Here is a 21,778-nt window from a genome sequence, read left to right on the forward strand (position 1 = left end):
TTTTGCTAACCCTGCGGCGACGCGGCTAATTTGTCGATTTTTTGCTAACGGCCGCAAGGAGGCACTCAAGCGAAAAAGGTAAGAGTGGGACCGAATATATGTTCCAAGGAAGTGAGTTTTACCGGTCTGGCTCTGTTAGCCCTGCGCTAGCGTCTTACTGATATTTAACCAGCCCTGTTAGCGTATGGCGTTAGCGCGTGTGGCGGTGCTAGCGTTAGCGTTAGCCTGGCGGTGCTAGAGCTAGCGTTAGCATGTCGGCGCTAGCATTAGCGCTAGCATTAAACTCTCTGTGTACCGTTTTTTCTTTGTAAATATCTCGTGTTTAAATGTGGGCACTTGCGGCTTTTACACGGCTACGGCGTATGTTTGTACCAAATGGTATTTCCTTTACAAATGGACCAGAAATGACAGTATTTACATATTTGTAGCTTTCCTCAACACTGTCCCAACTTTTTTGGAACATTTGGTGACTCCTAGCTCTAAAAGTAATTCAAATTCATTGAATTTGAAAACAAAAAGTCCAAAAGGTTGTTCTGGCGCCGTTCCCGGCGTGTATTATTTGGACAATTGTTGAAAATGGCTTCCCTCTCCTTGATGATGACACACGCCAGTACCTCAACACGCGTGGCGGTTTTCATTTTTGTCTCGTTGTTTGTCCGGCGCGAGGGCCGCGACGCCGAGCAGACGGCGGCGCACGTACCGACGGTGAAGACGAGGAAGACGATGACGGCCGCGCCCAGCAGCATGGCGAGGCAGCTGAGCAGCAGCGACGCGCGGCCGTACTTGCGCGCCGCCTCCACGTCGCCGTCGTTCAGCACCGAGCGCGACTGGCGGGGGGGCAGAGGACATGTCACAGGTCAGAGGTCGGGTGAGGGTACGTACGCGTCAGAGGCCAAAAATGTTACAAATCCCACTCCGTGTTGAAGTGAGTTGAAGAGTTTCATTTCGACACAAGCGGTTAGCGGACGGTCGCTTTTTTCCCCACGTGGGTTTGAACCCGCCTTCCCAAATTCGTCCACGTCGTTTTCCTTTCGCAAGTCCCGAAGCTCGTAAAACTGGAGAGGGCGCGTCAAGATCGGGAACGGGCGAAAGCTTTTGCCATTGGCGCTTAACCGAGACACCAAGAAGGGAATTTAGCGCTCACGTCAAACGTTTGCGGAAACTCACCACGCTGGCGTACCACAGGGCGCAAACGTTGAGCGGCACGCCGGGGCACAGGCACGACAGGACGGCCATCCACAGGTAGCTGGGCGGCGGCGCCGCGCCGGCGGTGGACGACGGCGGCCCGGCCCGAGACGGCGACGGGCCGCGGGGCGCGGCGGCCTCCGGCGGAGGCCCGGGGGACGGCGGGGCCGACTCCGGCGCGGCGTCCCGAGGGTGGCCGGCGCCGCCCTGCCGCTCCAGCAGCTTCTCCGTGTCGTGGGAGTCTCCGTTGGCGGGCGGTTCTCTCCGGACCGCCGCCACGCTGTCGCCGTTGACGGCCATGTTGCCCCGGATCGGGAAATGTGATCTTTGGCTCGCGAGTTCACCGATTCCGTCCGGCGCCGCGCTCGTCCATCAGTGCGAGCGCCGCGGAGGCTGCGATGCGCTCATCCCCGCGGCTCCACGCCCCCCCCCCCCCCCAATGCGCGCCCCTGCGCAGCAATAAAGCGTCCCATTTATGAACGCGCTCAGTCCGAGCGGGACCGGAACTGGGACTGCGCTTAATGGACCTTTCAGGAAGGGATTCTGCTTTCAACGCTTCTCCCTCTACTAGTACACAATTTGTCAGCACTAGTGAGATGATTCAGAGCACTAGTAGCAGTGAGAAAATGTGAAGCTCAAGAAACGGTTTGGGGACTTCTCGTGCTGAGACGGATTTAGGTTCCACATTCTACTAGCTCCACTCCATGTACTAGTAGCTACGCTCCCTGCCATTACTGCTCAGACAATTCAGCGCGATACTAGACGATCCGACTGCTTTTCAAAAGGGCATTTTTCCATATACTACTATCTCACTTGTCCGTCTTACTAGTAGCACGACGACATCTGTATCTGCACGCTACTAATACTGCCAGTGAAGCAAAGGATATTCACCAGGAGTATTTTACGTCACTAGTAGCTGTCACGTCGACTAATTTTTGCATCGCAACTAATGTAGTTGTGCTATTAATGAGAATGAAGAGTGTACTAGTGCATGGGCCTCAAACTTGACATCCTACTACTATGCTGAATAGTTACGACAAAGGAGTGTCTTACGTCACTAGTAGCTCTCACGTCGACTCATTTTTGCATCGCAACTAATGTAGTTGTGCTTATTCATGAGAATGAAGAGTGTACTAGTGCATGGGCCTCAAACTTGACATCCTACTAGTATGCTGAATAGTCCCGACAAGGAGTGTACTAGTACGTGGTCCTGAACCAGAAGCAATGCTCTTTCAGCACTTTGTGGTTGCCTGTCAAACTGTGAGCTAGTTAACATCTGCGGGCTAATAGTATTACTAGTCAAGCACTAAATGTTAACTAGAGAAATTCAATAGTGTTGCTAGTAGCAAATGTGTACTTGAATGCAGTTTTGCCTCACGAGCAACAGTGAGGACAAAGTCTACACTAGGACGTGGACCTGAAGCTCGGCATCCTATTCGTGTGATAAATAGTCTTACGAGTGATGACAAAGTGCATACTTGTACATGAACCATAAACTGGACTCTTTCAGAACTTTGACACACACAAAAAAAGGCCCATGAACTCCTACACACGTTGTCCATACTTGTAGGAGAACTACTGCACATGTTCCTCGTGAGGCGAAACTGTGCACTCTGTGACATCAGTGCACTAGTATCGTGAAGCAAAGATGTTACCTTCGAGAAATGTACGTCGTCGCTACTAGTACTGCATGACATTTGGTGGCCAGTATAGGTGGTACACAGATGTCAACTACAGTGGAGTTTTTGTTTCATTAACGATATGTCATCCTACTACTCATGTGCAAATATTCAGTGCGGACAAAAAGTGGGTACTAGTAGCAGGAAATGAAACATGCAATTTCTTGGGATACTAGTTGCACTTTAACACTAAAACCACTCCCCCCCGCCCCCACTTTCCGTCACTTTTACATTTCAAATTGATTCACGGTCACTTGGTGACGTCATCCGGGCGGCAGGCCCCCCGTGGTGACGCCACGTTCAACCGGAAGTCACGTGCATTTTAAAGTGGATAATCGGTGATAATGGAAAGCAATGCGCGCAGTCATCAATTATTGAACTGATCAGAATGTTCTTAATAGAATCAAGCAGGCAACAACGTGGGGGTGGGTGGGAGTTTATTTCAGTCGGTTGGTGTGACTACAACATTAATCGATCAAAAAATTATTTCTAATAACCTTGTGGAATTATTACACTGGCGACTTTTCGAAAACGCACTCCCAAGATTCGCACAGGTCAGCGGGTTTAAACAGCACCACCAAGCGGTGAAAATGGGAAAGCGCAGCATTGTCGAAAGCCTTTTCTTTTCTTTGGAACTCCATCCGTCCATCCCTTTTCTCAGCCGCTTATCCTCACAAGGGTCGCGGGAGTGCCGCAGGCGATCCCAGCCGTCGTCGGGCAGGAGGCGGGCTTACGCCCCCAACTGGTTGCCGGCCGATCGCAAAGCAGACGGAGACAGACAACCTAACTTTCCAGATTTGGAACATGAAATCATATTTGTTGGAATTTCTGATGGATGGGACGAGAACTTTCATCTTTCATCTCGATCTCACATTAAACAATAACAGGAAGCGCAGTCCAAAATAGCTGTTGACACCATTTTATGTGTAGCTCACATGCACAAATTTGTTTTTAATGACCTAAACGATGGTGCAGTATTAAAAACGGACACAAAAGCGACATCCGATCGACTGTCGACGCCAAGGTCGCGTACGTTGACCCCCAAAAATGGCCCGATTCGCACTCCGTGACGGCGTCTCCGAATATTGAGGACGGGATGCGCCGCCGCCATCGTCGTCGTTTCGCGGGCCCGCAGAACTGACCAGAACGGTTCTTCAGCTGGCAGCTTTAGAAAGCGGCACCGACATAAAGCTCGCCGCTGAAAAACTGTTCTGCGCGCCAGTCGTCTCTCTCTCGCCGGCGTTGGGGAGGAGGGGGACCGACTTGCCGTCCGGCGATCCTGCGGGAAGACAAAAGACGGTCGCGATTTCACTTTTGAGCCGTGTCAAGAGTCAAATTTCTCAAAACAAAGCCAGAAAGAATCGCGTGACATCGTGCTAAAATCACTGCACTGCTCTCCGCCCGCCCTTAATTTTACTAGTTTAGCAGTCCTTCTACACACTAGCAAAGTATTTCCATCCATTTTCTTTGCCACTTATCCTCACGAAGGGTCGCGAGAGCCTATCCCAGCTGTCAACGGGCAGGAGGCGGGGTTCGCCGCCCTGAACCGGTTGCCGGCCAATCGCAGGGCACATAGAAACGGGCAACCAATCACACTCACAATCACACCTAGGGGCAATTTGTGGGATGTGGGAGGAAACCGGAGTGCACACCCTGGAGAAAACCCACGCAGGCAACGGGGAGAACACGCAGACTCCACACAGGCGGGGCGGGGATCGAACCCGGTCCTCAGAACTGTGAGGCCGACGCTTTGATCCACTGTTCCCCAACAGCAAAGATATTTCTAGATGTAAATATGTGTCTAGTTGCATCGCCATCTTAATATAGTCCAGCCATCAATTTTCTGAGCCGCTTATCCTCACGAGGGTCGCAGTATCGCCGGAGCCAATCCCAAGCTAACCGGTGACCAGCCAATCAACCATTGGCACTCAAGTTCACACCTACAGGCAATTTACGGTCTTCAATGAACCTACCGTGCATGTTTTGGAAACCGCACAGGCGGGGCTGGAATTTGAACCGCAATCCTCACAAGTGTCAGGCATACACACGATCTTTATTTACATCAATACTGCCTCTTGACTTTAGATATACAATATTTACATACTTTTAGTTTTTCTTCATTCGCCCCAATGGCAGCGCAAAAATCAACGCGTTCACTTGAGAAACTGGACAGATTGACGCAACTCGTAGCCAAGTCTACAGAACCGCTCCCCCATTTTGAGGTCCCGTTTATGCCGAAGTCCAAAAGACTCACTCATGGCGACGTCCTGTCAAAAAAAAAAAAAAAAAAAATGCACGGACCGAGCCCGTGTCAAGTTGTCCGGACGTTCGGCGCCACGAGCATGCAGGCCATGTTTCCGGACCTGTATGGCGAACCCAACCCCTCTGGGGACGACAAGTGGACTAAAAAGTCTCGGAACCACCGGCAGCCGACGGATCGATCGGTGTGCATCCAGTTAAACAACCACTCACGCGGGCCCGCCTTGTTCGGAACCGGCCGATAGTCGCCGATCGTCGTCCCGCTTCTGCTTCCGGCTCGGTCGCGTTCCAGTGAGCGGGGCGGTCCGGCTGGCGGGCTGCGGGCCACCTTCCGCGCAAGACACGCGCGCGTCCACGCCCAAGTCCGCCGGCTTCCCACGCCGATCAGCTGCCTGCGTGATGACCTCGGTAAGCACGAGTTCCTGGCTCATTGTGGCCACGCCCCGCCCCGTCCGCCTCATTTTCATCTTGTTTGAAAAATTATTATTGGTTAAATTTTTTTGATACATCAGATTTTTCTCCTATTTGCGAAATTCTTATAAAGAGCTCCCTTCCTTCCTTTTTTTTTTAAATTATGACAATACACCGACGGGATCTGTCATGAGGCCGCCATTTTGCATTCGCACAAGAGCAGATTGCAACATAAATTTTGCGATTTCTGAGACGTGAATGAAAAATGTACACGTTTGTGAAATTGTGTGTTCCAGTCGGATCAAGACAAGGCTGGAAGGGTTTTAATGAGCAGTTTGGATCACGTATTGCAATTTAGCCGCAGAGTTTGAAGGGTAACATTATGGGAATGGTCCCCGCGACCCTCGTGAGGATAAGCGGCAAAGAAAAGGGACGGATGGAATATTTTTAATGGTGTCATTTTCATAAAGGAAATGTATTTCAGGAGGCTGCCACCTTATGAATGGCAACAATTTGAAATAGCTTTTTGAAAATATGACTTCAAGCTTGGCATTTTCATGATGAAGTCACGGTGCCATCAAAAATGCTGATTTGTATGAATTATTATTTTTGCACGATATGAAAATGACCCAAGTTTCAATGAAGCGATTGATCGCGTCATCAGTGGTGATGAGGATGACGTCGAGGGTGACGATGCTTTTTTTTTTTCTTTTTTCTTTATTGAACATTAAACAGAACAAAACAATTCAACCCAGAAGACAATTTGCCAGGGGGGTCAAAAACAAGATTACATTCTACAGAAAAACATGAAATAAACTACACAAATTTACCGTTTTAATGGCTTGAGCGTTCAAAGAATTCTTAATGGTATGAATATACTGTCTAGTTTCATTTTGAAAGAAAATAAAACAAGGATTTTTATTAATACACCTACATTTATGAATATGAAATTTAGCTAGTAAAATTATAAGATTAATCGTATAATAGTGTCTGTTTTTAGACGAGGTAAAAGACGTGAAACCAAACAGTATATTTTCAAAACAAAGAGTAAAACTTGTCAATAAAAGTAGAAATAAAAATACAAACATCTTTCCAGAAATTATTGGAGACAGGGCAAGACCAAAATAAGTGAAAATGATCTTCAGGGCAGTTTGAACAGAAAGAGCAATCAGTATCAATTTGTTTTTTAAAACGCTGTAAAATAAATATTTTGGAAGGATAAATTTGATGAATTAACTTAAAAGATACTTCTTTTATTTTGTTGTTAATCATATATCTAGTTGGTAAGATCCAGATTCTTTTCCAGTCAAGATTATGTAATAATTGATTCCAATAAGATGTTATGCGAGGAAGAGACACTATGTCCCTTTGAAATAAAGCACGTATGGAATGATTGTTTTTACGTGTTCTCGAGAAACAAATCCTGCCTACTTCGCTTTTAGATGGATCAAGATGCAAAGGAGCTGGTATTTGGTCCGCTGGGCTTCTAAATAGCAAAGAGACACCAGCAGGAATTGCATTAATGATTATCTTAAATTCGTCAGTAGGGATTAACACATTGTGTTTTGAAATCAATTCTTCATAAGTAAACAGCAAGCCATCGGAATCAAACAGCTGGTGAACCAGTAGTATATTGTGAGAAAACCAGGCAGGGTAAAATAAGGATTTGTTTCTGTATGTTACGTCTTTTTTATTCCATATGTAATATCTGTGCGGAGAGAAGTTATGTTTATATATTAAAGACCACGAGAGAAGCATCTGTTTGTGAAAGTTTGATAATTTCAATGGGATTTTTTCAATCTTGTAATTGCACAGTAAAAGAAAATGTAGGCCACCTACTTTAGAAAAGACAAAATTTGGTATGAAATTCCAAATTGAGGAGGGGTCGGCCAATTAATTTTAAAAGTATTATTTAATGTTTGAAAGTCTCAAAAAATTAGGCCTCCTTTGTGATGAGTATTCATTACAACCGATTTCTTAATATAGTGAGTTTTATTTTTCCATACGAAGTTAAAGAGCATTTTGTCGATATTTTTTAGAATATTTTTATTAACACCAAGCGATGAGGCAGCATAGGTGAGCCGGGATTTACCTTCAGCTTTAGTTAATAAAGTTCTGCCCCTAAAAGATAAATCCCTTTGCAGCCACTGATTAAGTTTTTTCTGAGTTTTGTCGATAACAGGACTAAAGTTTAAATCACATCTAGTTTCCATATCTTTATTTATAAATATGCCTAAATGTGTGACGCAGTCTTTTACAGGTATATTACAGATTGAAGAGATATTACAAGTCTTGAGGGCAAGTAGTTCACATTTTTTAATGTTTAGGGTGACGATGCTGTCGCCTGTGCGGCGGACGGGAAGCGGAAGTAGGGCGGAGTGACGAAGGAGGTCAAAGGTTGACTTTATTTTGAGCAATCAATAGTTATTGGGGCGATGAACCGGATGCGGATGTGAACTGGTCGCGGGGCGCATTCAGCAAATTCGGCTTCGATCAACCTGCCGCGCACGTTATGAAAATGAAAGTGCACGCATGAAACTATACAGTGATAAAATGTAAAATAGTGTGCAAATGGTTTGGCAGGCTAAATGTACATCCGGATCAGAGGTTTTCGCGTTAGAACAACGTCACGCCGAAGCTTTGATGACGCGTTTATTTTTTGTCGGTTTTTTTTCCAACCTGACGGACTTCCTCGAGAACCGGAAGTTAAATATTCACTGAAAGCGCACAAGTGTAATCTTCTAAACACACACTCGTTCGGATCTTGTTGTATTTCTTCAGTCATTTGATTCTCATTTTCGTTGTTTTCTATTTCAAAACAATTTTTTTTAATGGCAATTAGCAATACGGCGCTGTTGCCATAGAAACGTCACGCGGCCCAAGCTCGTCGTCAAACTTTTGTGTCGGTCAAGGCGTCCTGAACAAATTTGTACACCGAGAGCGAAGTTTACAACAAATAAAGTGGACTAAAGTAAAGTCTATCGGGGGTTTGACGAGCCCGACATCTTGCACCGCTTGTTTGTTTGTTTTTTTGTCTTTGCAGCCATTAGTTTGTTAGCATGTCGGAGGAGGAGCAGCAGCACAAGCTGAAGATTTCCAGCAGCTCGGACGACAAGAAGAAGAAGAGAAAGAAAAGGAAGAAGAGGAAGAAACACACACCTCCGCGATACACGGGTAACATTTCTGTTTTCATTCAGACGGAAATGAACGTGCCCTCCAATGATGTTTAATAAGTCATAATCACATATTATTAATTCATACGTTTATTGTAAATGAGTCCACGTACACATCATCCATCCATCAATCCATGATTCGAGCTGCTTATCCTCACAAGGGTCGAGGGAACGGGGCGCAGAAATGTCGCGGTTTTATTAATTTCATTCCTTGATGGCTTCATCGTCACGTGAAATGAAAAATAATAGAACAGTTTTTGTGAAATGATACTGTAAAAATGATCATGCCCTGATACGCTTCAAGCATACTGGGCCATACCCCCCTACACCTCCAAACACACACACATGTAATTTGAATACATATTTCAACTCTTTGAAACTTTAATGATAAAAACAGCTTTACACGACATTAATATTGTTACAGTCTGGACGGGGAGACTAGAAGATGCCGATTTGATCGATATCGATTGTAAATATCGCCTCCGTTCCGTCCGCCGACCCTTCCCTAACCCCAGTGAACCTTTGTCAACCCTAGTTGACCCAAACCCAGCGGTCGAGCCGGCCGTGCGGGTGACCCCGGTGCCCCGAGGTCAAACGTCCAAACGGCGAGCGGCGTGCAAAAAGAACAAAGAGCCGCCGAGGGAGCCGCCGCCACCCGCCGACGACATCCCTCCCGACGACGATCCGGTCACTGCGCCGGACGAGACTGTGCTGGACGAGCATGCGAGGGAGTGCCTGAGGTGGGAGGGGGTCCTGCCGGACCCCTGGGCGGAGGAGGAAAGGCTGGAAGCCTACCGGGCCAATAGGAGGCGCCGTTACGCGGCCCTGCGGGATGCTCAGCTAAACTAGCTCTGCGGGTCGCCACGGACGTCCTCGCCTCTGCAACAACAAACAAGATGTCTTTTTAAATGATTACTATTTTTCTAAACAAACACACAATCAGGTGCTTTGCTGGATTTATTGATGGATAGGAATACCGTAATTCCCGGCCTACCGAGCACACCTGGTTATAAGCCTCACCGAGTACATTTGGTGCATACGTAGGCCGCAGCCGTGTAAAAGCCGCAAGTGCCCACATTGAAACGAGATATTTACAAAGAGAGACGGTACACGGAGAGTTTAACGCTACCGGCACCGCGCTAATGCTAATGCCGCCGAGCTAACGCCACCACGCTAACAGGGGCGGTAAAACAAAACAAAACAAAAAAAAAAACAGACTGGTAAAAATCACTGAGACGCGACAGTAACACGCTAGCGCAGCGCTAACAGTGCCGGATCGGTAAAAGGCACTTCCTCGGAAATGTATTCCACCGGTGTCACTCTGAGCTTTTCTGCTCGCAAATTAGCCGCGTTACCGCACAAGCCGCAGGGTTGAAAGCGTGTGGAAAAACGTTGCGATTTATAGGGCGGAAATTACGGTAATTTCTTTTAAGAAAGGAGTTTATTTTTTGGGGGGGGTGGAGCAAGTTCAGATTTTCAGGCTGTTTAAAAAAAATATGAACTTCCCGCAAGACTTTCGGCAATCTCAATAAAGCCAGTGCCCCTGTTGGCCTGACGAGGAGACACCTTAATGACCTCTGACCTCTGTCTCCTTACTTGCTACAAATGAGGTTGTGGTTTTTAATTAAAAACTGAAAATTAGCAACGGCGCAACATAAAAAGCACCATCACCTGGACTACGACTCACCAGTGGTTTTACAAATAGTTACCGTGGTCGACCGACTGAAGCCGAGCTCTTTCCCGATGTTCGTCGGTGTCTCCTTTGTTGACTGTTTTTATGATCTCGAGCTTCGTTTCCATGGTAACGGATCTTTTGGCTGCAGACACGGTTTTCTTCTTTGAGTCCGTCATGTCTCAAAAGGAGGGCGAACATGAACAGACAATATGGCGGACGGGGGACGGGCGTTTTAAAGTCGGAATCGATTCCCGCTCAGGTGTCGATAGCTGCATAGCTGCCCTGTGACTGACTGGCGACCGATTCAGGGTGTATTCTGTCTTCCGCCCGAAGCTAGCGGGGATTGGCTCCAGCTTTCCCGTGACCCTTGTGAGGATAAAGCGGCTTGGATAACAATGAAGTTGTAGGAAAGAGCAGCGGAGGCTTGACTTGGGACCGAAGTGTGTTTGCAAGCAACGGTATGGTTTCATGCCGACATGGAGTACCACAGATGCGTTATTTTTCTTGAGGATGCTCATGAGAACGTCAGAAGGAGCTAAATTGTGTCTTTGTGGATCTAGAGAAAGCCAATGACCGAGTACCAAGGGAGGAACTGTGGTACTAGTGGTGTGGCAGAGAAATATGTTAGAATAGTACAGGACATGTATGAGGTGAGTACAGTGGCGAGGTGTGTTGTAGTTCTGAGAGAAGAATTTAAGGTGGAGGTGGGACTGCATCAGGGATCAGCTCTGAGCCCCTTCCGGTTTGCTGTGGTAATGGATAGGTTAGACTGGAATCCCCTTGGAGCATGACGTTCGCAGGTGATGTTGTGATCTGCAGTGAAAGCAGGGAGCAGGCGGACGAACAATTAGAAAGATGGAGGCATGCACTGGAAAGGAGAGGAAGAATATAGAATATATGCACGTGACAGAGAGGCGGAGGGGGAAGAGTGATGCTTCAGGGAGAAGAGATGGCGAGGGTGGATGGCTTCAAATACTTTGGGTCAACAATACCGAGCAATGGAGAGTGTAGAAAAGAAGTGAAGAAACTGGTCCAAGCGGGGTGGAACAGTTGGCTGGAAGGTGTCCGGTGTTCTATGCGACAGAAGAGTCTCCGCCAGGATGAAGGGCAAAGTTTATACAACAGTTAGGGAGGCCGGCCATGATGTACGGATTAAGGACAACAGGAAGCAGAACTGGAGGTGGCAGAAATGAAGATGTTGAGGTTCTCGCTTGGATAGGATTAGAAATGAGCTCATTTGAGGGGAAGCCAAAGTTGGATGTTTTGGAGACAAGGTCCCAGAGAGCAGACTTCGATGGTTTGGACTTGTCCAGAGACTAGAGAGTCTGAGGATGGAACTGCCAGGCAAAAGAGGGAGAGGAAGACCAAAGAGAAGGTTAACGGATGTTGTGAGGGAAGACATGAGGGCGGTCGGCGTTAGAGAGGAAGATGCAGGAGAGACGCTGACATGGAAAAAGATGATGCGCTGTGGCGACCCCGTACGGGACAAGCCCGAAGGAAAAGAAGACCATTCTCATCGTATGCAGAACGAATAATTGGTAATTATTTGAATACCTCGCAGAATGACCTTTGCGCTTTACGTCTGGCAGCAGAAAGCGCTCGCCTCTGCTCTCCCGCTCGTAGAACGGACACAACTTCAAGTGCTCCGACATGGATGGAACCTCCCGGAACTTCCACGTGTCCACGGCCGAGAAGCTGCCGCTGAAGTGCCACACCTGCGTGCAAACACAAGCCGAGGCCACGTTTCACTCGTGTGTTCGTCACTGAGACAATTTGTGGGACCTTTTGAAAATCCAGCTCCTGAAACCAGTTCAACCAAGCTACGTGGAATTGGGTAGGCATGTCTGTCTTAGGGAAACCTCCAACAACCTCCCCAAAAACCAAATTTCTGAAGTTTATTTTCCCCAACTTCAAGCAAGTGAAATGATTTTCCCTTCACCTTGTGCTCAGCACGCCATTGGACTCCCCCTCCGGAGTGGGCTGTCCTCTCCCAGCAAAGCGAGACCATCCCTCGTGTGGGCAGCAACGTGGCGCAAACCTGCCTCGTGAGGCGAGACGCCAGAGCCAGCTGAGACAAGGACACGCTGTCCAGAAACGTCGCCACGTGACACAGGAGCTCGAAGGGCAGCGAGGTGAGAGTAAGGCAAGAGGAAGTGCGACTTTCGACGGCCGGGACGACGGGACGCAGCTGGAAGAAGCCCAGATCCTCCCTGGAGGAACAATTCCGTTTCAGTACGTACATGTCTCGTTTCCGTGGAAAATTAGGCACATGAATACTTTCTTCGTCTTCAGCAAACAGGCTCAAATGTATTTTGCGATATGGGAGATAAAAAAAAAAAAACCCACAGAAGTGCGTGGACAACATGCACACCTCGTACAGAAAGCCCAGAACTGAGAATCCAACCCAGAAATGAGAAGCAAATGGTGTAGTGCAGCCACGTGCGTCTAGTCAGATCTGATCCGACCCAAGTGCTGTGTCGAACCTACGTGAGGACCACGTTGGCCTGGTGTGTGGACGGCGTGAACCTGGGCCGGCTGAAGGTGCAACCCAAGTACGCCAGCGGACATCGTTGCAGGAACCATCCGTTGACGCTCATCTGAATGTCGCTGTGCACGTTCCTGCATCGACAACAAGTCAACGACTGCAACAAAGTAAAACTGCTCATTGAGGAGGGAGGAAGCTTGTAACATTTGTAAAATATTGCTGGATTTGATTTGTCATGTAAAGATGCGACTGAAGGATGTTTTATTGCTCTTACTTCTGCTTCTACTTTGAATTTGTATGACTGTTAAGTTTATGGTGGCCACAGTTTTACCCTGGAACATCCATCCATGTTCTTCCAGTTAATCGGAATCTCGATGGAGGGAAAGCCGAATCAGAGAAGCCGAGACTTCCCTTCACCCATGTCCTTGGTCCAGCTCCTTCAGGAGATCCCAACGGAACATGGCCTACTCTTACTCATTGTCCTCCGCGCCCCCTGGACATGGTCAAAGTTTTGCCAGAGGTGGGGCTTTAAAGAGGAACTCGGCCTGACTTTGTCAGTGGACCTTCACGTTACCTTTTGGACTGCAAGGTTTCCCCACCCACAAAAGCAAACACACCCCCAGCTTGTGATTAGTTGTACAGCACTGGCCCTTCTCTCCACCAGAGTGTCCAAGACATGCAACTGCAAGTACAATGACCAGACCAGAAAGCCCATTGTGGAACTGTTTCCACAGGTGGTCTGGTGCCAAGTGTATGTGTGGACACCTTTAGAGGATGCTTGAATATGGTGCTTGTTAAGGACAATCTGTTAAGAGAACAGAAGTCAGCGCTCGGGTTCTGGTTATCGACTGCCTCTGCTATTACTACTATGTATGAACCCTAACGGTGAGGCACTGAGCTGGGGGACAATAGGTATGCCCCCATCTGCTTGGCACTTCTCAGCAGAGGAAACTTCATAGTAGAAAGGTCCAGAATACCTGTTCCCAGTCCTGTAGCCCTGGCCATACATCAGGCAAATACTGTTATGTCAAGTCGGACCCTCTCGAGATTACATGCCAGCTCAGGTTCCTTCCCAGCCGGAGACAATTCATGTCCCAAGAAGCAAATTCTGTAGCATGGGGTTGGACCGCTAAGGTCCCCACCATCGGTCGCCAGCCAGCTGACCTTGCACCCGACCCCATTCGGCTCTCTCACAGGTGGGGAGCCCACGATAAAGGGAACCCACATTGCCTCTTTGGGCTGTGCCCAATCCCCCTTGGTACAGTCCTACAGTCCTGGCTACAAGCAATCTCATCAAGCCCCAATTCCAGGCTTTCCTTCGGCTTGCCTAGGCAAAGGAAATTTAGGTTCAACATTATTCTGAATCATAAGACCTCCCTTTAGTCGAACTTTCTCGAGCCCCTCACCTTGGACCTGGATGGGTAGGTTTAGTTATTGTGATGTGAGGACCCGGTCCAGGGTATGCCCCAATTTCTTGCCCACAAGACACCCACGTAACCCAAATGAGTACAAGTGCCAATGGAAATGGATGGATGGGAAAACTGCGTTAGATTGCAATGATCGGTCGTGATGGTTGTCACCAGGTCAACATTCTGTGTATCAAGGTAGTCCAATCACAAGTGTGAAGTGCACGTGACAAACTTGTAATGCGCAGCGTATTCACGCCTGTGCACGGTGTGCCCGCACACAGCGGTGAAGGCCGAGCTGGCTTTGTGGTGGCGCCTGCTGACGTTCTCCAGCTGCAGCTGCAGGTGCAGCTGCCGCTCCCGGCCGGCCGTCAGGTCCGCCAGGGACGCGGTGCTGGCGAAGGGCGCCGACAGGAACTGGAAAGTCTGCGTGCCCTCGTCTTGCAGGAGGCCGTCGGTGCAATGCTTCTCTGTGATCAGGTGACCTCGCTGTTCCTTCTCCAGACAGCACAACAGCGACGCCTGATGACCGACAATCACTTCATCATCATCATCATCCTCATCAGCGTCATGCTGTCAAGTGCGGTCTGACCTGAACCTCTTCCCAGACAGGCACACCCTGCGGTTCCTCCTGTAGGTCCGCGGTGTCGACGGCCTTATTATCCTTCTTGTAGAATCTTGGGTTGCGGATGCGACTCTGCTTGGCCAAAAAGCTGCTAGGAACCTTGAAGGTCCTCACGGTCACGATCTTCATGGGTTCCACGTGGACATCCGGGAAGGCCTTCTTCTCGGCGAGGGGGAACGACTCTGGGGAGACTCGGGGGATCTCCGCACCTTCCGTGACGCCGCCTGGCTTCCTGGGCCCGCTTGCATCCTGCTCCCAGTCCGCCGCTTCCCGGCAGCCACCCATGGCCATGCTGAACATGCTCTCCCAGGCGCTGAAGTTCCCCAGCCCAGCTTCCCTCACCTCCAGAGGCTTCCTGGCCAGAGCCTCACGCTCCTGCTCACTCAGCTCCTCTTCTAGGTTTTCGTCCTTCTCAGGGGTGACGTTAAGTTGAAAAGGACTAAAAGACTCCCAGGTCTTTTTTGCCGCCTCCTTCTCCAAGGCAGCCTGCTTCTTCTCCTGCTTCTTTTTTTCCTCTTCCCTCGTCTCCCTCTCATCCTCATCTCCGGCGCAGCGGGTCAGTTCCGGGAAAAGATTCCTCATCTTCAACGAGCGGAACAAGCGTTCCTGGTCCTTCAGTGCCAGGGCTAGGTCCAGGTCCAGGTCTTGGTCTTGAGACTCCCCCCGCTGCCGTTCCCTCATCAGGTTGCGGTGCAGGTCGGGGCTCGGGTACGACTGGCCGTCGTCGGCGGGCCACCGGTTCCACTCCATGCAGCAGACCACCACGCTGGCGGGGCACGCCCGCAAGTGGGCGGAAAGCTGGGCGCGCGGAAGCCGGGCCGGGCAGCCGTAGGCAGCGTTGAGGCAGGGCACACGGGCGCGGGGGCACAGCGGCAGGTGAGCCTCCTCTTTGCACAGGTGGAAGAACGCCCCGCAGTGCAGGCGGCACGCCACCAGGGGGCAGCACACGCCCTCCTCCGCCTGGGCCTGGCAACGCCTGTTGTAGCAGGACTCGCAGTGGGCATGCTGACACGCGCGCGCACACACACACACACACAAGACACCCATCTTTTTGGGGGGACTCGTTTTGAGTGGATTTACACAATCCGGGTCAAAATGACCCACAACATAATGTAATTGCGTTTTTGTTTTTTGTTTTCAAAACAGTACAAGGGCTCGACACCTCATCTTGCAAGTCAGCTCAATGACGTAGAGTTAAAAACTAGACTCTGTTTAGGTGCTAATTCGGCTTCAACTTCCGGTCAGGGCAAAACGTTGCTCTGGGTACAATTGCACGTGAAAGTTGACATCCTTTGATATCCTTACAATTGTACATTTTGAAACATAATATTGCGGTAGGTTCGGTTTAAGTATTTTTTTTTTTTTGGGTGACTATATGGGTGAATCTTGTTGCGCTGTTGGCTGTCAAAACTGCAGGCAGTCGCAATGTTTCAGTTTAACCTTTCAGAATTAATTATTATAATTATGAATGTGCGTGTCAATACATCTCTTAAACCTCCCTGGGCGTGCTGCAAATGTTTAGATTCATATTTCTCGGGATCCAAAACATCCCAAGTGTCTAGATTTATTGCATAATTTTCCATAATGTGTGTATTATTTACCATGCTTTTTTTTTTTTTTTTGGCCCTGACAGGAAGTCAGAGCTCGTTGACCATGGCGGTACCAATGTTGGATGCAGAGTGCGCGGTGGAGTTTTTATTCTACATCAGGGGTGTCAAACTCATTTTTATCACGGACTACCATTGTAGTTGTGAGTTCCCTCATAGGGCCGTTATGGTGAAACCACAGAAATCCTGAATCACCTCATCGTATTTACACATGAAATTTATAAACTAGTTTCGGAATCAGAAATCAAGAGAAATGGGTTTTTCAGCCATTGTTCATGTTTGGTAATGCTTATGATATCTCAACATTATCATTTATGACATGACAATTTGAAATGTTGGGATATAGTTTCACAAGAATCACGGATTTTGACACCGATGATTCCCCTTCGCGGGCCACATAAAATCATGCGGCGGGCCGAATCTGGTCCCCGGGCCTTGACTTGGTGCAGCCGCCATATTACATGTGGAAGATGTTAACTCATTCAGGCTATTGGAACTAAGTTGTTAAAGTCCACTTTACAAATTTACTTTTAATACAGATTTGGGATACAGACAGGAACCAAAAACAGCTTTTGTCACCGCATCTTAATGGAAATCTAACGAGATGTGGCTTCCGTGTTCCTCCTTGGTCGATTCAATATGGCGGCGACATCGGCGTAAGATTCAGCGTTTAACGGCGCTATCTATGTACAGGGTGAGTTTCTATGGCCTAGTCTCACAGCTCCTACTCACCATATTGTCCTGACGGGCGTCCTCACAAGCTTAAAATCGCGCCAGCTGCCAAGAAAAACAAAAGTGGACTCACACGTGCGCCTCTGTGAGGAGCAGAAAGTGCGTGTAGACTTTTCCTTCAAGGATCTCCGGGAGGTGTGAAGTTGTTGAAGTTAAAATTAGCCGAACGCCGCACCGGCCCCGCCCCCGACTTTTCCAAACGGCGCATAAACCGGCGAGAGTTCTCACTCCGTCCTCCTCACGTCTTCACGCACTTTTCACCTGTTCATAACCGTGTTTTCATATAAGTTTTCGTCCACGTGTTCAGCAGCAATAATCATCTCCAAGTGCAACATAAAAATGAGCAAAATTGTCTTCCTGGTAACACAAACCTGCTTTTTGACTCGCGGGACATTTTATGGTGCCCGCATACTATCTCTGTTTTTAACACACGAACAATGTTGGACTTCACAAGTCACACTAAAACACTTGTGGGGCCTTGTTGTCTTTCCCAGGACAGGCAAAGGCTGTGTGCAGAGTTCAGCGTTATGGTAAGTGTGTCTGTAGCTTGTCGTGTGTGTCATTTTATGTATGTTTTGTTTGTTTCTCCTCATTGCGTCATTGTATGTTGCTTCCACGTGGGATGTTGTCGCCATGTTCTACTCCGTGCTACCGGTTTTACGACTCCCTAGATTCTCACAGTCCGCACTACTTTTGCTCATTATCTTTTTATTATATATAGATATATATTTTTGTCATGTTCATGTGAACTCCCGGAATTTGCTACTGACTGCGCCCTTTCACCTCTCAGAGTGCCCGTCGGGCGTCCAGCGGGGTGGTTCAGCACGCCCACTGCGCGTCCTGCTACAGCGGACGCTGCCGGGCGCAAGTGGAGGCGGGTGTTTGCTGCGCCCTGGTGGCGTGCCGCCTGCGCTGCGGGGCGGTCTTCCACATGTGCAAAGAAGAGGGTCACCTCCCGCTGTGCCCCCGCGCCCAGGTGCCCTGTTTGAACGCCGCCTACGGCTGCCCCGCCCGGTTGCCCCGCGACCGGCTGGCCGCCCACTTGCTGGCGTGCCCCGCCAGCGTGGTGGTCTGCGGCGCAGAGTGGAACCGTTGGCCCGTGGACCGCACGGACCCGCACTGCGTCCAGGGGGAGGAGCGAGGCAGGCCCGAGGCTCTGGACGCGGCCCTGGCGATGGCGGACCAGGACAAGCTCTTCGCTCGTCTCAAGATGGGCGAACTCTACCCAGAGATGACGGAGTGGCAGAATGAGCAAGAAGAAGAGAAGCAGGCACAGGAGGAAGAGTTGAGGTCCAGGCCAGACCAGGACACAGGTGGAGTCCTGGAAATGCCTGGCATGTCCTTCTGTGATGTTCTGCAACTTTATTTTCTCTCGCTTGATATTCTCTTGAGGTTCAGGTTTGGGTGCTAATGCCGAGCAGCGTTCAGTGCCGAAGGGAAACCAGTCGAAGGTGACTGAGATGACATCCGGGATGAAGGGAGGCGGCTGCGCGCCGGCCGAGGTGGAGCGGAACCGCGAAGAAGCCGACGGGGAAAGCACGGGGAAGGCCCCGGGCGGTCCGGGGAGCGCCGGGATGAAGGAAGGCGGCCGGGCGCCGGCCGAGGCCGAGGGGAACCACGCAGAAGCCAGGGGTGAAAGCGCAGGGAGGGCCGAGAGCAGTCCGGGGAGCGCCAGAAATGCCGGTGACGCTACCCCGGACATGGGAAAAATGGGCCTGGCGCCTTGGCAGGATGGGGTTCTGGAGCGTCTGGGTCAGGAGCTCAGCCCACAGGAGTACAACATGTACGTGGTCCATCACGGCCGCATGCTCCTGGCGTTCGGACACATCCGCGCCTGCACGCCCAGAGATGAGGACTTCGTCTACGGGAGCCTGGAACCCATCCCCGTGCAGACCCTGCGCTCCTTCAAGGTCACCTGCGAACGTGCACAGCATACGCTAACCCTAACCATAACCCTGTCTTGAAATCCTCACTGAAAAACCCTAAACACGGATCGAAAGTCTCATTTGAAATCCAAACGTGGAAACCCAAACCCGGGCTTGAAACTTCGTGGAAGCCGAACCTGAAACCTTAACCAAATCTGAAAGGAGACCTCTGGTTGGAATCTATGGGCTCATTTGAAACCTTGGTTTAAAACCTGAACCATCCTTGTCTTGAAAACCCTAACTCTGGGTGATAAACCCTCATTTCAAATCCTGGTTCTAATACAAAACCCTCACTTAGGTTTGAAACTCTAACCCAGACTTGAAACCTTAACAAAGGTCTCGGTATGAAACCAGAACCCTGGTTTGAAACCTAGTTCAAATTCTTACTTGAAACCCTAACCATGGTGTCCTGCCCTACTTTAAGCTTGAAACTGGAACCCCGGCCCGAAACTCTGTTGCGTTTTGATGCACACTTAGGTACCCACCAGCTACCGCTACTGCAGCCGCGTACAGCTTTACGACGCGGGGGTCCGGGCCCCCAGCGAGCATCGTGGCGGGGACACGTCCGACCTCCCCGTCGGCCCGGACGACCTCTACGACGATGAAATCGACGACACCCTGGTGGAGTTAGCCGAGCGGGAGGCGCGAGGACACAAGGTCAGAACGCGCTACGTTAAAACAAGGATTGTACTCTACTAATTTGTGTTTCATAGTTGTTCTTGAGTCTTTCCCGCTAGTGACTTGATAAGCTTACAGCGCCGCATTTTGAGCTATCGAAGTGCTGTGATTTCGAAGTACGACGCGCTGTTGCCCGTTTTCCAGATCAGCGAGTGGAAAGCGGGAGACGGTCTGTACGTGGACGTGGGGACGCAAACGCACCGGTTCCGCTCTGCGCAGTTCAAGCGGGACAGCACCTTGGCGCAGGTGACGGCGGGCCGGACACGACGACTTCACCTGGCGCTGCGGGACGAGAGCACGAGCGGCCGACACAACCGCGCCCGCTGCGTCTTCAACTTCCTGTGCGGTCGCAGCTTCCTGCGCCGGGAGTACGCTCCGCACGTCAGGTGAGAAGCCGGAAGTCCAAAACGCAAACAAGGTTTTGATCAGTTAAGATGGTTCTGGTTCGGATAAAAGTCAAGAAAAGGCTCGAATGTCAAGCAAGTAGCAAGGACGTTGAACCTCAATATTGGAACCGCGCCGGAACAGTGACGTCATGCGCCGCCACCCGCGTGTGCCCTCAGGAACGTCCACTGCGACATTCGCTCGGGTCTGAGCGGATGGTTCGAGCAGCGCTGCCCCCTGGCGTACCTGGGCTGCACCTACACCTGCACAAGGTTCCGACCCGCCGGATGCGCTGCCGTCACATACAAGTGAGACCTCAGACGTTTTTCAAGATTTGATTCCAGCATTTTCTTGCAAAATTTGATTTGAAACTTTGACTTGAATCGAATTTTATGAGAAGATTTGATTCTGTGCGACACCGCAGCCCCCTGGCGGCCTCCTTCAATCTGCGTCCGTCGGCCGACGCTCCGCCGGCGTCCGCCGACTCGTTTGACGCTCTGAGCTCGCTGCCCTTTGAGGTCCTGCGTCACGTGGCCACGTTCCTGGACGCTTTGTCCCTGTCACAACTGGCACTGGCGTCGCCCCTTCTGAGGCGGGTCTGCGCCACGTTGCTGCCCATGCGGGGGATGGTCTCGCTGCGCTGGAGGAAGGCGGCCCGCCCCGGGGGGGGCGTCCGCTGGGTGTCCGAGCCGGTGAGACCGCGTCGAGACCGGGAACCGCCGCCGTGATATATTTGCATGCATTTTGGATCCCGTGTAACTCATTCTTATTTCTTTTCTGAATTGCCTGATTTTTAACATGCACATTTGGGGGCTGGAATCGAAAACTGGTTCCGGGAGCTGTTGGAAATTGAAAGAGGGGACCGATCTAGGATGAGCCAAAGGTGTTGACCGGCCGGCGGTCCCGTTGCAGGTTTGGGAGTTCAGCTGCGCATTCTCGCCGGTGTTGTCGTGGAGGATGAGCGACGCCCCCCCGATGTGGGCCCACCTGAAAGTTTGCCCCTTCTACGAGACCTCCCTGCCCGACAGGCCCGTCGCCCTCCTCAGTGCCGCGCCGCGAGATGGCTGCCAGCGGAGGCACAGCCTGGTCAAGCATTTCACGGCCTCGCGCCGATGACGCGCGGACGCGTGGCGGCACCTTAGACGGAAGCTTGTTTGCATTGTAAGAATGCTCGGGCAAGGGACTCCCGGGCAATCTCCGAGCCACACCCCCCAGTTTGAAAACCGCTGTCTTAGGAGAACTTTACTGCGATAACGTTTCTAATCTATAGTATCTCAAAGCTCGCATTTTGAAATGGAACTACACACCCCTTACATTTTCGTACCTGGGAACAACACAGAGTTGAACCTACAACTATATAATATAAATGTTTTCGGGACACGTGACTGAACTCTCCCAAGAAATCCAAAGAACAGGCGGAAATGTTCTTTAAAAAAAAAGAACACCGACACTCCAGAGCACCCCTCACACTACTGGAGTTTTTTGTGAAAATTAATAGTGAAGCTTTTTCTGCAAAACAATAAAAAATATAAATTCATTTCACGTACTAAATTA

General features: G+C 50.0%; 4 protein-coding genes across 6 annotated transcripts; 2 read left to right on the plus strand and 2 right to left on the minus strand.

Annotated features, from left to right (window-relative positions):
* Nucleotides 1–293: 293 nt before the first annotated feature.
* Nucleotides 294–1,296, minus strand: LOC133492246 (trafficking regulator of GLUT4 1-like; the record flags this gene model as incomplete). The annotated part of the gene is made up of 2 exons (XM_061804323.1): nucleotides 294–827; nucleotides 1,168–1,296. Coding segments are annotated over 2 exons (477 nt in total), but the record flags the coding sequence as incomplete, so codon positions are not given.
* Nucleotides 1,297–8,214: 6,918 nt separating this feature from the next.
* liat1 (ligand of ATE1) lies at nucleotides 8,215–9,556 on the plus strand. The gene is made up of 2 exons (XM_061802578.1): nucleotides 8,215–8,708; nucleotides 9,243–9,556. The coding sequence occupies exons 1-2, from the start codon at nucleotides 8,594–8,596 to the stop codon at nucleotides 9,554–9,556; spliced, it is 429 nt and encodes a 142-aa protein (XP_061658562.1). The 5' UTR covers nucleotides 8,215–8,593.
* On the minus strand, nucleotides 9,448–17,664 carry LOC133491431 (F-box only protein 40-like). Of its 2 annotated transcripts, none has more exons than XM_061802538.1 (7): nucleotides 17,238–17,664; nucleotides 14,866–15,903; nucleotides 14,554–14,795; nucleotides 12,870–13,001; nucleotides 12,322–12,592; nucleotides 11,937–12,097; nucleotides 9,448–9,586 (listed from the first exon to the last, which is right to left on the minus strand). In XM_061802538.1, exons 1-7 carry the CDS (start codon nucleotides 17,238–17,240, stop codon nucleotides 9,553–9,555), a joined length of 1,881 nt encoding a protein of 626 aa, XP_061658522.1. In that variant the 5' UTR covers nucleotides 17,241–17,664; the 3' UTR covers nucleotides 9,448–9,552. The 2 variants fall into 2 exon arrangements, with proteins under 2 accessions (XP_061658522.1, XP_061658521.1); XM_061802537.1 differs by having other exon boundaries at nucleotides 14,509–14,795.
* LOC133491426 (F-box only protein 40-like) lies at nucleotides 16,074–21,341 on the plus strand. 2 transcript variants are annotated; one of them, XM_061802511.1, is made up of 10 exons: nucleotides 16,074–16,648; nucleotides 17,045–17,199; nucleotides 17,732–17,767; nucleotides 18,028–18,550; nucleotides 18,630–19,147; nucleotides 19,640–19,819; nucleotides 19,985–20,226; nucleotides 20,404–20,532; nucleotides 20,649–20,916; nucleotides 21,137–21,341. In XM_061802511.1, exons 2-10 carry the CDS (start codon nucleotides 17,110–17,112, stop codon nucleotides 21,338–21,340), a joined length of 2,190 nt encoding a protein of 729 aa, XP_061658495.1. In that variant the 5' UTR covers nucleotides 16,074–16,648; nucleotides 17,045–17,109; the 3' UTR covers nucleotide 21,341. The 2 variants fall into 2 exon arrangements, with proteins under 2 accessions (XP_061658495.1, XP_061658496.1); XM_061802512.1 differs by having other exon boundaries at nucleotides 16,076–17,199; nucleotides 18,636–19,147.
* Nucleotides 21,342–21,778: the final 437 nt, after the last annotated feature.

Source organism: Syngnathoides biaculeatus, chromosome 18 (genome assembly GCF_019802595.1).
Source record: "Syngnathoides biaculeatus isolate LvHL_M chromosome 18, ASM1980259v1, whole genome shotgun sequence".
Taxonomy (NCBI): domain Eukaryota; kingdom Metazoa; phylum Chordata; class Actinopteri; order Syngnathiformes; family Syngnathidae; genus Syngnathoides; species Syngnathoides biaculeatus.